The sequence below is a fragment of the Jaculus jaculus genome, chromosome 7 (genome assembly GCF_020740685.1).
Source record: "Jaculus jaculus isolate mJacJac1 chromosome 7, mJacJac1.mat.Y.cur, whole genome shotgun sequence".
Taxonomy (NCBI): Eukaryota; Metazoa; Chordata; class Mammalia; order Rodentia; family Dipodidae; genus Jaculus; species Jaculus jaculus.
Window position 1 is genome coordinate 80,856,516 of NC_059108.1, and position 14,576 is coordinate 80,871,091.

Sequence of the window (14,576 nt, forward strand, 5' to 3'; positions counted from 1 at the left end):
TAAATACACAACATTTATAGAGTGTGTACTCATAATCCCATCCATGGTAATGAAAAAGCTGTACCTTCAATAAACAGAATGGATAACAAATAATAATCACATAGTGGGGGCTTGGGAGTGGTAGTGCGCTAATCCCAGCATTTGGGAGACAGAGGTAGGATTGTCATGAGCTTGAGGCCAGCGTAAAACTACATACTGAATTCCAGGTCAGCCTGGACTAGAGTGAAACCCTACCTAGAAAAATCAAAAGTATTTTTCCTCCTAATAAAAGAGGAACAACATGGGCTGGAGAGATGGTTCTGTAGTTAAAGGATAGTGCTTGCAAAACCTGACAGTCCAGGTACAGGTAGCTGGTAGATTTTTTTTTTTTTTTTTGCAGTGGCAAGAGGTCTCTTTCCCTTCCTCCATTTCTCTCTCTTTACTTACAAATAAATAAATAAAAATAAAAGGCTGGAGAGATGGCTGAGAAGTTAAGACGCTTTCCTGTGAAGCCTAAGGACTCATGTCCTACTTTCCAGATGTCCCAAATTAGCCAGACGCACAAAGGTGAGGCAAGCACAAGGTTGCACATTCCCACTAGGTGGTGCAAGTGTCTAGAGTTTGATTTGTAGTGGCTCAGTCACTAGCAACCAATTCTCTCTCTCTCCTCTCTTTCACTCAAAATAAATAACTAAAATTAAAAGCGGAACATATTTTATTTTTTCTAAATATTTTACTGGAGGGGTGGAAGGAGGAGTGGGCATGCCAGGGCCTCTTGTCACTACAAGCATGCACATTGTACATCTGGCTTTATGTAGGTACTGAGGAATTGAATCCAGGTTTTGAAAGCAAGTCTTTAACTGCTGAACCATCTTCCCAGTCCTGAGGAACACAGTTGAATTAAATCAAATAATTATGCTTCTGAATGGAAGCCACGATGATGAAACTACAGAACATTCTATGTAAAATTTAATAAATCTGAAAATTTCAAATGTTAGCCAAGTACTTGGGAGGCAGAAACAACAGGATTACCTAAAGTTCAAGCCCCCCACCATGCTTTACAAAGTGAGTTCTAGGAAAGCAAGGTCTACAAGACAAAAATCTTATCTTCAAAAGGGGGAGGGACCAGGGGTGGTGGTGCACATCTTTAATCCCAGCACTGGCTGAAGTAGGAGGATCTCTTTGAGTTCAAGGTCAGCCTGAGACTACATAGTGAATTCCAGGTCAGCCTGGGCTAGCGTGAGACCCTATCTTGGAAAAATAATGGGGGGCCAATAAGCTAGAAAGGAGATATAAAGGGAATAGAAAAGGGGGGGACCAGAGAGGAGAACTGAATAGGATGGTATTACATATATGTAAGTAGAAGAATGGATTAATGGGAGTGAAAAGGCCTAAGTGAGGTCAGTGGAAGATATTGAGTAAAGGAAAGGTAAAGGGAGGGCTAATCAAAATCTAACAGGATATAAATAAGTCATATGGAAACTTACTTTTTTGGACAGTGGAATAACAGGAGCCAGATTGTTACTAGAAAATTTTCAGTGTCAGGGATGGAATACCTTCCAGTGAGCTGTTGGCCAGGAGATCCCTGATGCCCCCAAAACATTACAGGCCACTGCCAAGACCCTTGGTTTCCCACCAGGAATAGATGGTAAGACCCTATTTGGCCAACCAGGCTAATAAGCCAATGGGTACAAAGGTGGCACATCTCTTAAAGAGGACACCAAATGCCCTCTAATTTGACTGGAGGCCTACTGCATGGGAAGGAATACACCCCCAATACTGAAAACCTACAACAGGGGTAGTCATGAGCCCTGGGGGTGTAATGTCTGCTTGTGCTGGCTAAATGTATATATCATGCTCACCAAACTGCTCAGTAAGCACTTCTTTTAATGTTCATACCCATATATTAATGTTACTCTCACTTTTAGTTAGAGAAGCATCTCTTTTTCAGATGGTGGTGGCCTTGGGATGACTCAGAAGACACCATGGTGCTGAGAAGAAGTGACAGAGGAGTGCTCAGCACTGAAACTTCTCTACCACACCTTCCAAGGCTCAGGGTCCATTGTGGAAGACATGACGGAAAGAATATAAGAGCCAAAAGATGGCAGGACTCCTTACAACGTGCTCTCCAGATACATCATAGCCTAGATATCCATGACCTCACAGTGCCTGACACTACCTACACAAGACCCTCATAATAGGAGGAAAAGATCATGACATCAAAATAAGACAGACTGATTGAGAGAGGAAGGAGATATGCTGGAGAGTAGAGTTTCCAAGGGGAAAGTGGGGGGGGGGGGGAATTTACCATGGGATATTATTTACAATTATGAAAGTTGTCATTAAAAAATAATAAATTTTTTTAAAGGGGGGTTTTCTGTGTGTCTAATATACAGTTGATTTCAGAGAATGTTCCATGTGCTGCTGAAAAGAACGTGTATTCTGCAGCATTTGGATGAAATGTCCTGTATATATCTGTTAGGTCCATTTGTTCTATGACCTCATTTAATACAGATGCCTCTGTTTATTTTCTGCCAGGATGACCTGTCAATTGATGAGGCTGGGGTGTTGAAGTCACCCACTACAACTGTGTTTGATGAAGTTGGGAGCCCCCATGTTATGTGCATATTATGTTTAGGACTGTAATGTCCTGGTGGAGGGTGCATTTAATCAATATGAATTGACTTTCCTTATCTTTCCTAACTAATGTTGGACTGAAGTCTACCTTGTCAGATATTAGGATAGCACCCCTGCTTGTTTTCTAGGCCTGTTTCATTGAAACACTGTTTTCCAACCTTTCACTCTAAGATACTGTCCATCCTTTGTAGAAAGGTGATTTTCTTGGAGGCAACCACTTGAAGGATCCTGCTTTTTAACCCAGCTGCAAACCAATGTCTTTTGGTTGGGGCACTGAGGCTGTTGATATTAAGAGTTATTATTGAAAGGTGTGTATTTTTACCATTTTTCTTGTTTTGTAGTTCATCCAGTTTTACATTTGCTCTTTTTTAAAAAACAACTTTTTGTTCATTTTTATTTGAGAGTGACAGAGAAAGAGAGAAAGAAGCAGAGAGAGAGAGAGAGAGAGAGACAGACAGACAGACAGACAGACAGACAGAGACAGAGAGAATGGGCATGCCAGGGCTTCCAGCCACTGCAAACAAACTCCAAACGTGTGTCCCGTTGTGCATCTGGCTAGTGTGGGTCCTGAGGAATTGAGCCTTGAACCGGGTCTTTATGCTTCACAGGCAAGTGCTTAACCGCTAAGCCATCTCTCCAGCCCACCTTTGCTCTCTTATATTAACAAGCATTTGGGTATGGTTTGTTTTTTCTAGGTTCCTTGTATGTATGCTTTTCTTTCTCTTCAGCATGGAAGATCTTTTCAAGTATTTTCTGTAGAGCTGGTTTTGTCTTCAAATAGTCCTTTAGCCTGCTTTTATCATGGAATGTCCTTATTTCTCCATCTATTTGAATGGATAGCTTTGCAGGATAAAGTAATCTTCCAACAGGGTGAGAGAGAGATGGCTTAGCGGTTGAGCGCTTGCCTGTGAAGCCTAAGAACGCCGGTTTGAGGCGTTCCCCAGGACCCATGTTAGCCAGATGCACAAGGGGGCACACGCGTCTGGAGTTCCTCTGCAGTGGCTGGAGGCCCTGGTACGCCCGTTCTCTCTCTGCCTTTCTCTTTGTGTCTGTCACTCTCAAATAAATGAAGGGCGCTGGCAAGATGGCTTAGTGGTTAAGTGCTTGCCTGTGAAGCCTAAGGACTCCTGTTAGAGGCTCCATTCCCCAGGACCCATGTAAGCCAGATGCACAAGGGGGCACATGTATCTGTAGTTCATTTGCAGTGGCTGAAGGCCCTGGTGTGTGTGTGCCCATTCTCTCTCTATCTGCCTCGTTCTCTCTCTGTAGTCTGTTGCTCTCAAATACATAAATAAAAGTAAATAAAAATACCTTTAAAACAAAACAAAAATAAATAAATAAACAAACAAAAATTAAAAAAAAAAATCTCCCAACAAAATATTGGCAAAGAGAATACAAGAATATATCAAAAAGACCATTCACCCCAACCAAATAGTCTTAATCCCAGAGATGCAGGGATGGCTCAACATATGCAAATCAATACAGTATATAAACAGAGGGAAAGACAAAAATCACATGATTATCTCATTAGATGCAGAAAATGCATTTGACGAAATCCAGTATCTCTTCATGATAAAAGTCCTACAGAGACTGCAAATAGAACATATTACAACATAATAAGCGTACAGCCAACATATTACTAAATGGAGAAAAACTTGAAGCTTTCCCACTAAAATCAGGAACAAGGCTGGAGATGGCTTAGTGGTTAAGCTCTTGCCTGTGAAGCCTAAGGACACCGGTTCAAGGCCCTAGGACCCATGTTAGTCAGATGCACAAGGGGGCGCACACATCTGGAGTTGGTTTGCAGTGGCTGGAGGCCCTGGCACACTCATTCTCTCTTTATCATCTCTTTCTCTCTCTGTCACTTTCAAATAAATAAAAATAAACAAAAAAGTTTAAAATCAGGAACAAGACAAGGGTGTCCACTGTCCCCACTTTTATTTAATGTAGTACTGGAAGTCTTAGCCACAGCAATAAGGCAAGAGACACACATAAAAGGGATAAAGGGGGGGGGGCACAAAGCCTGCAAGCCTGGGTTCAATTCCCCAGCACCTTTGTACAGCCAGAAGCAAAGTGGTACATGTGCCTAGAGTTCTTCTGCATTGATAAAGAGATCTTAGTACACCCATACATATACACAGGCACATACACATACACATACACATACATGCTGATGTGAGACAGCTATGGTGTTAAATGTCATTCTAAAAAAATCAAGTATTACCCAGTTATGGAATTATTTCCAAAAAACTTTATAACATATATCACTTTACCAAAATTTGTCTCCTGAGTGCTTCGATTAAAGGTGTGCACCACCACGCCTGGCTCAAGTAATTGGTAACTTTCCCATATTATATCTTTTAGTTTCTATGGAGATGTCATATTTGTAAGAGTAATTTTTGTTTGTTTTGTTTTTCAAGGCAGGGTCTCACGCTAGCTCAGGCCGATCTGGAATTTACTATATATTCTCAGGGTGGCCTCAAACTCACGGCGCTCCTCCTACCTCTGTCTCCTGAGTGCTGGGATTAAAGGCGTGCACCACCATGCCTGGCAAGAGTAATTATTTTTAGCCAAAAGTTAAAAACATTCCATGACTAAAACCAAAATAAAAGCATCATTGTATGAATGCAGTGTAAATGGAAGCAATATTTGTACTGCCAGATAAAACTTACCATATAAGGAATACTCAGCCTCCTGACCTGTATCACTCTCACTTGAGGTTGATGTGAGGCTGGTGGTTAAAGTATTACTTAATGATTGACCGACAGATAAAACTGTGGTTGCTGTAGCTACATTGCTGCTGCTAGTCACACTTGATGTTGACATAGTCACTGTTGATGTAGTACCAGGTGTGGTCAGATTAGGGAAACTCTGAGCACCCATGAGAGGAGAAGCTAAAATAAAAAATTAAGCAATTCAGTAAAGACAGGAAGGACTACAGAAACCTTAGAAAAACCAAGACGCATATTTTTAAGAGATTCTGAAACACAATAATCATTAAAAGGTTAAAAAGCAGCAACTTTGGGAACCCAACTGAAATCCAACTAAATTTGTTTTTAATGGCATTGTTATTTTTTAAGATATTAAGCCTAGCATTAAAAATTCAAGTAAAACAAAAAATGTGAGTAACACCTAACTGCATTTTCTCTGTGGTATTCCGAAATAGGGTTTCGCTTTCACCCAGGCTTACCTGGAATTCATTTATAGTCTCAGGGTGGCCTCAAACTCACAGCAATCCTCCTTCCTCTGCCTCCCAAGTGCTGTGATTAAGGTGTGCACCACCATGCCCAACCTAACTATATTTTTTCTTTCTTTCTTTTTTCTAATGGAATTTTTTTTTGTTGTTGTTTGTTGTTTTTTTTTTTTTTTGACATAGGGTTTCACTCTAACCCAGGCTGACCTAGAACTCCCTCTTTAGTCACAGGCTGTCCTTGAACTCATGGCAACTCTACCTCCAGAGTATATGTACTACCATACCTGACTCTAATGGAATTACTTTGATCCATTAGTCACTTAAATTAGAACTTAAGTAATTTTCTGAAGCTAAAACCAACTAAGGACCTATATAAAAACTGTTAACAAGTTATACCTTTAATCAAGATTTTTAACTATATCATGATTCTGTAAAATCTATCTCCATATTCCTATTGCTAAATTTGTTATGGCTGTGTCTCTTAGGGTTAACAAACAGCTGAAGACTGCATGCAGCCAGAACATAGTGAGCTACAGACCCTGCCTCCCTCAGAGTGGAAAGTGCATTGGGTCCCATAAGGAAAATCTCACTTACTTGCTGTGCTCATCACATTCCTCCCCAAAGTATTAGTGTTGTTATCACTGCTGCTTCGGCTTAGGTTCATGTTGTTCGTGGCATTAGTCCGTGCTATGTTTGCCACTCTCCTTACAAAACTCTCCAAGCTAGATGTTTCTCTTGAGGACAAGTTAGGCACACTTGCACTAGAGCTCATAGGGGCCCCAGCAGCCAACAAGGAACTCACTGACAGTCTGTTACTTGCTGAAGAGCTAAGGGGTCGTTGTGAAGCTGCTTCTTTATTAGTTAATTCAGACACTGAACTAACATCAGGAGAGCTAACACTAACAATTCCCATGGATATTGCACTAGACTCCCCAGGAGCACGAACGGAACTATCAGGGCCTAACTTCCTTTCAGTATTTTCACTTCCCGTTTCCGCTGTTAGGGTGCTGGTGCTTGCACTGGAAGATGACCCTACTTCTGTTTGAGGGACGTTTTCAGCAGACGAAAGAACAACAATTGGTTCATGGACATCAGCTCCTGAAACTATACTGTGTTCCATTACAATTTCTGATCTCCGTTCCGTTTTGGTCGAACCCAAGCTGATGTCGCTGCTACTGGCCACGCTACACACAGAACTGCTGCTTCCTTTTCTACTTGAGGAGCCTGCAGCAGCAGAGGTCTTGTCTGGACAGTTGTTTTTCACCAAGCTGCTCCATGATTGCGTTGTGCCTGAAACAGTGGATGAAACAGGTTTGGGTGATGCCACTGTATCAGGGTCGTACCCTGGTGCAAGCTTGAGGTCAAATTTTCCTTCTGCGCCCATACGGTAAGAGTTTGAGCCACCAGCATCCCAGGTGACATCAATCCAGCCTGGAAAGGGACAGGAGTTTGTGAGACCCAGCACAAAGTAGATAGGAGCGTGTCAGACAGTAGCTCCACAGTATGGGATCAGCTCTCATCAGTGCTGCACTTCTCTCAATTTCTAGTCATTTCAAGTCTGTCAACTATTTGACTATATGATTAGTGTATCTGAAGGTCTGTACTACATAGCTCACATGATAAAGTTATATTAAGGAAAAGAAATAGGTATGGTACAAATATGTTTCTGCACAGCCTTTACAATTCTTCCTTTTAATGTGTTTACTCCTAAACTGCCCAAGGTAGTGATATTTAAAATGGGTCATACTTACATCTTCTATGCAATTTTTTAAAAGTAACTATGATGATGACAGTGGTGGTGGTGCAGTGGGTAGAACCCAAGTCTTGCACACATATCCAAGGCTCTACAACCTAACTACATCCTCAACCCTTGCAAGAATTTAAACTCTGAAAAATACTGATACAAATGATAAAAATACTTCAGTTCCAACAAGGAAAACTTAAATTGCTTAAAATATGGTCAGATGTTTTCTTCTAGAAAAAAAAATGTTGGCTTGCCATTAATTTTTAAAGCTGGGCTATGCCCTATAAAGGAACCATGACATTCAAATGAAATTTTAGGCTACTAGTGCAAATAAGACATTAAAAGTTGGTATTTTCGGTTGTGTTCTCAAAGTTCAATGGTTACTTAATTATGATTAAGTTTAATAATTTGAGCACAGAAAATTTTAGAAACAAAATTTGAAATGGAATCACAGCTCTTTCATTAGAACCTATATGGTACATGTAATGAGCAAAGTGATATTCAATCTATATTTACTTGTCCTTGGGAAATGACAGTCTTTGTAAAATAGGGTTATAAAATTTTATATGCAAAAGATCAATGCCTATTTGAAAGGAAATTAATAGAAATTTTACAGTCTTATTTTAATATTTCAAGCTAGCTATTTCAGGGAAAACACACATAAAAAACCATTAAGTACACTAATCTTTCACCAAGTTTAAAAGTAAACTCCAACATACACATCCATTGATATATCCAGCCCATATATAAAACCAGCCCTACATCAAGTTCATGAGCCCACGATGAAGCTCAGAAAGGTATGTCATACTAAATTACCCAGACCCTGCACATGAGTTCTCTAAGAGGAAAACTGCCCAAATCTACAAGTATCTTAAATACTATTTCAATTGCTTCAATTTATTTCGTATGTTGAAATAATCACTGAAGAACCAACTTTAACTATCTCTTCTACTAGTGACATAGAAAAAAGTGTGAGAAAAGGTCTAGAAACATCCTAATCGCAAATGAAACTGACTTTTTAAAAAAGTATTTATTTATTTATCAATTTGGGTGTGGGGGGCAGATAGAGAGAATGGGTGTGCCAGGGCATCCAGCCATTGTAAACCCCAGATGCATGCGCCCCCTTGTGCATCTGGCTTAGTGGGAAGTGGGGAATTGAACCTGGATTCTTAGGCTTTGCAGGCAGATGGCTCAACCACTAAGCTATCTCTCCAGCCCGAAACTGCGTTTTATATTTCACTATTCAATCTAAAATATATGTAAAATTTCTAATTTTGTTTTACTCATTTTTTTTAACTGTCAAATATGCAAACGTTAACAAAGCCCCTGTACAAACGTGTGGAATCACTGAATAAATGGCAAGTTCTACTGACAAAGAAACCTTTCAGAAGAGACACAGAGATATAATCGTAAACTATTCACACTCAGTTTGAGATTGTGGTCTAGGTAGCTAAAACCTTTGGATTACTATGACAGAGTAAACACATACTACACACCTAAGTACACAAGACACTCTCAACTCCTCCTATGTCCAAAAGACAGATAAAAAAGATAGGATCATTCAAGATTGGCTATATTATTAATGACTGGGGCTAAGTAACTGAATGTTAAGAATATTGCTAACATAAAAATTTTTAAGGAGCCTCCAGACAAGTGGCTCACACCTATAATCCCAGCATTTGTGAAGGTATAAATTTGAAGCTAGCTTGGGCTATAGTGAGCTCCAGGTCAGCCTGAGCTAGTGTGAGATCCTGCTTCAAAAAAAACAAGTCAGATTTGGTAGTTCACACCTTTAATGCCAGCATAGGAGAGGTTACAGTAGGTGGAATGCTGTGAGTTTGAGGCCAGTGCAGGCTACATACAGAGTGAGTTCCAGGCCATTCTGGGCTATCATGAGATCCTATCTCTAAATAAGTAAATAAATAAGGTTTTAAGCCAAAACCAAATCACTAAATATGCAATATCAGAAACAGGGGCTTTTCTGGTTTCTAAATTCTGAAATTATGATTCTACTTTTGGGGCTGGGGAGATGGCTCAGCAGTTATAGGCACTTGTTTGCAAAGATACCAATTTTCTTACACAGTTGACTCCATTGAGAGAAAAACAAACTGAATTTAAGTCTCTAACTGCCATCTTCATATACAATACATATTTTGAGATCAAAACAACTCATGGAATATGAGCTCATTAGTAAGTACAATCAAGATGCCTAAAAACAAGCCATGTGGGATGGTGTATGCCTTTGATCCCAGCACTCAGAAAGCAGAGACAGGAGGAGTTCAAAGCCAGGCTGGGACTACATAGCGAATTTTAGGTCAGCCTGGGCTAGAGTGAGACTATGCCTCAAAAACAAAACAAAAAGCCTAAAAAACATGTCTTAATTGAATGACACTATTGCCATCTCAGCAATTAATGGTACTTATAGTTTTGTCTCACTATAAACCTGCTTTTATTATTAGTGATCTGCAGTTAATCATTTAAAGAACAGAATCTGAAAAACATTAAGATGCCTTTTTTTTTGGTTTTTCAAGGTAGGGTCTCACTCTAGCCCAGACTGACCTGGAATTCACTATGGTGTCTCAGGGTGGCCTCGAACTCACGGCGATCCTCCTACCTCTGCCTCCCAAGTGCTGGGATTAAAGGCGTCAGCCACCATGCCTGGCTTAATTTTTTTTAATCAAATGCCTTTATCAAGTAAAATGAAATATATTGTGGAATAAAATGTTAATTAATCTCCTAAGCATTTTTTTCTTTTTTTGAGATAGGGTGTCTAGCCCAGCAGGGTTTAAACTTCATATGCAACTGAAGATGACCTTGAACTTCTGATTCTCCAGATACCACCTCCCAAGTATCAGGAAACAGGACTAGAGAGATGACTTAGTGGTTAAGGCACTTGCCTGCGGAGCCTAAGAACTCATGTTCAAATATCTAGGTCCCATGTAAGCCAGATACACAATGATGTAGGTACGCAATGTCGCACATGCACACAATAGGGCACACATGTCGGGAGTTTATTTGCAGCGGTTGAAGTCCCTCGTATGCCCATTCATATTCTCTCTCTCTCTCTCTCTAATAAATTAAAAACTACCAAACCAAGTATCAGGAAAGAAACCCAGGGCCTCATGCATCATAGACAAGCACTCTACAAACTGAGCTACATCCTGAGCTCTACCTTTTGTTGTTGTTGTTTTTCAATGTAGGGTTTCACTCTAGCCCAGGCTGAGCTGGAATAATTCACTACAGAGTCTCAGGGTGGCCTCAAACTCACAGTGATTCTCCTACCTCTGCGTCCTGAGTGCTAGGAGTAAAGGCGTGTGCCACTATGCCCAGCCATCATTTTTTTTATTATAGCTCTTTTTTGTTTTTGTTTTTTGAGGTAGGGTCTTGCTCTAGCACAGGCTGACCTGGAATTCACTATGTAGTCTCAAGGTGGCTTTGAATTCATAGTGATCCTCTTACCTCTGCCTCCCAAATGCTAGGAATTAAAGGCATGTGCCACCATGCCTGGCCTATTACAGGTCTCTAAGTATATGGTATACATTGAGTATGTAAACAGTTTACTTTTTTTTAATGCTAGGCAAAATTGGTAGAAATTAACCAAATTACTGGTCAAGCAAATCATTTAATAAACTAATGTTTTTATTTGTTTAAAAGATAATTAGTAAATATCATTGTTATGGAAATCAATAGTTTATTAGTGAGTAGACTTTTGTTTCGAAGGTTAAAAATGAATTTACTTGCTTTACAGACGGTAAGTTCTACTAAAGATGGGCGTTTAAATTGTTGCCCCAAAGCTGGTACTGATCATAATCTACTAGAAGATAAAAAGGCTGCATTTTTTTGTCCCATACTTCTGTAAAAAATTAATCTTTTTTGTCTACAGACCTTCAACACAGCATAAAGTATTAACTGATTCCTCTGACCAAATAAGGGAAAAAACTAAAATCAAGGTGAGAACTTGAAAATAACAAACTAAAAAAAATATATATGTATATATGTTAGCAGTTTACATAGTCAAATCTCAAAAGTTGAGCTGGGAAGATGACTCAGTTGTTAAAGACACTTGCTTACAAAGCCTGCTGGACTCGGGGTTTGATTCCCCATTACCTATGAAATTCCACAGACATCAAGCAGTACATGTATCTGCAGTTTGCCCATCCTCATTCTTTCTCTGTGAGAAGTGCTAATCACTGACTCACCATTGTGCAGCTCTCCCGTGACGGTGCCTTCTCCCTGTGGGCTGCCGTCCTGATCTCGCCATTTCCAGTCAAGGCCCCTGATAACGCGTGCTCCTGGAACCATGTATTTCAGAACTTGTGAGCGTACCAGACGCCTTTGTCTTCTAAGATTAGCTTCTGCTTCTTTAGCTGCTTTCCCTAGCAGGTAATTAGAGAAATATAAACCAAATCACTTTTAATAAACACAACTGTTTCAAGTTACAAAAACCTCACCTCCTCTTTTTACCTAGCTGATCTTCACATACTCCATTTACAGTGCCATAAAGTTCAAATCCAGAGAGTGAGAGGTAGTGTGTTTGTCCACTAGCATTCTTTCCCATCTGCTTAATTCTCACGTGCCGCCATCCTTGTTTTTCATCCTTTGATGGATCAAGAGGCCAGGTGGCAGTTGATCTGTAAATGTGTTAGAGAAACAATGATTTTTAAATAAATAAAAAAGATCTTGAAAGTAGGTAAGATTTCTTACATAATAAAGAACTTTAGGAGAAATAAATTTTCACATTCTCTCAACAATTCATTATAACAATGGAGACAATGCTACCTACACAAGACCTGAATAATGGCGGAGGGGGGGCGTTTAGGAATGAAAACATCATAATAGAAGAAAGACTAATTGGAAAGAAGAGATTCAGTGGAGGGAGGATTCAGAAGAGGGAAAATAGTTTATATGTATGGAAATTGTCAATAAAAGTTAAAACAAGCCAGACGTGGTGGCACACGCCTTTAATTCTAGCACTCAGGAGGCAGAGGTAGGAAGATTACTATGAGTTCAAGGCCAGCCTGAGTCTAGCTACATAATGAATTTCAAATCAACCTGACCTAGAGACACTACCTCAAAACAAAAACAAAAACAAAACTTGGGTGCGGAGGCATACATCTTTAGTCTTAGCTGAGGTGGGAGGATAGCTGGAAGTTCGAGGACAGCCTGGGCTACAGACTGAGCTCCACATCAGCCAGGGCTAGATTGAGACCCTGCCTTGGGGAAAGAAAAAAAAAAAAACACCCACAAACTAAATAAGTAAGTACATAAATAAAGACACTAAAGATAGAAAATTTAAATACACACTAATTTGATTTGAAACAAATGATTTAATATCAAAAAGATAAAATTTGGTCAGGCGTGGTGACTCATGCCTTTAATCATAGCACTCAGGAGGCAGAGGTAGAAGGATTGCTGTTTAGTTCAAGGCCACCCTGAGACTACATAGTGAATTCCAGGTCACCCTGGGCTAGAGCAAGACCCCACCTCAAAAATAAATAAATAAATAAAGTTTGGGTTAGAGAGATGGCTTAGTGGTTAAGGCACTTGCCTGCAAAGCCAAAGGACCCAAGTTCAATTCCCCAAGGCACACATAAGCCAGATGCACAAGGAGACACAAAACAATAAAAATAAAAAATGTTTACAAAGAAATGAAATACTATAATGAAAATAGTGCCTTTAAAAATTCTTGCAAAGTTTTAAATGTATTAAAAATTTTAATCTATGGCAGGAGAGATAGCTCACTGGTTAAGATACTTGCCTGCAAAGCCTAATGATATGGGTTCAATTCCCCATCACCTACATGTCAGATACACAAAGTGGTACATACATCTGGAGTTCATTTGCAGTGGCTGGAGTCCCTGGTATGCCTATTCTATCTCTTTGCTTGCAGATTTATATATATTCTTTTCAAATCTTTTTATTAACAACTTCCATGATTATAAAAAATATCCCATGGTAATGCCCTCCCTCCCATCTTCCTCTTTGAAACTACATAAATATCATATATATATATATATATATATATATATATATATATATGTATATGTATATGTATATGTGTATGTATGTATGTATACATATACACACACACACATATACATACACACACACATATACATACACACACACACACATACAAAAAGGAACAAAGAGCTTGTGTCTCTTTTTTAAAAAATATTTTATTTGAGAGAGAGGGAAAGATTGAAAGAGGAGAGGCAGATAGAAAATGGGCATGCCAGGTGCTCCAGCCACTGCAAACAAACTTTAGGTGCATGTGCCACTATTTGCATCTGGCTTCCATGGGTACTGGGGAATTGAGTCTGGGTCCTTAGGCTTTAAAGGCAAGTGCCTTAATGGCTAAACCATGTCTCCAGCCCATGAATAAATATTGTAATTCAAGCTTAAACAACTTGAGAACATTACCTAGTAATCCTATTGATAAGAAGTTTCTTTTGTAATATACCAAGTGCACAAGCAGTTTAGAAAAACTTGTATTTTCATTTATTTAAAAAATATTTTATGTATTTGAGAGAGCAAAACAAAGAGAGAGGATTCCTGAGTGTGCCATGGTCTCCTGCCTCTGAAATGAACTCCAGATACATGTGTCTCTTTGTGCTTCTGGCTTTACAAGGGTACTAGGGAATCAAACCAGGACTGTCAGGCACTGAAAGCAAGTGCCTTTAATGCTGAGCCATCTTTTTAAAAGCACAGACTGCTTTCTAGGAATACAATTATGAAATAATACATGACTTGGGCTCATGACATAGCACAGTGGTAAAACCTTTATTTAGCATGTACAAGTCCCTAGGGTTGATTCCCAGAAACACACACACACACACAAAGGCAGACAGACAAAGAGACAGAGAAACAGAGACATATATAATCAATACATGAAACTTAGGACTATATAAAAATAAGAAAATTTTAAGTCAACAAGAGTCACCATTATTATGTTGCATATTCTTATGTATTGTGTCTATATGTTTGTAAAATACCAATTTTAAGTTTTGTATTTGTGTGTTG

The 14,576-nt window shown here is 39.4% G+C and overlaps 1 protein-coding gene across 5 annotated transcripts in view; it reads right to left on the reverse strand.

Annotated features, from left to right (window-relative positions):
* The window catches only part of Hectd1 (HECT domain E3 ubiquitin protein ligase 1), a 108,709-nt gene that overhangs the window by 32,322 nt on the left and 61,811 nt on the right, over positions 1-14,576 (reverse strand). For 3 of the 5 annotated variants that reach the window (XM_045155446.1, XM_045155445.1, XM_004661855.3), the window contains exons 23-26: positions 12,018-12,184; positions 11,753-11,929; positions 6,404-7,240; positions 5,289-5,510 (exon numbers count right to left, since the gene is read on the reverse strand). In XM_045155446.1, coding sequence (XP_045011381.1) covers positions 5,289-5,510; positions 6,404-7,240; positions 11,753-11,929; positions 12,018-12,184 — 1,403 coding nt within the window. The remainder of the gene's footprint in view (positions 1-5,288; positions 5,511-6,403; positions 7,241-11,752; positions 11,930-12,017; positions 12,185-14,576) is intronic. The other 2 variants (XM_045155447.1, XM_045155448.1) reach the window with 2 other exon arrangements.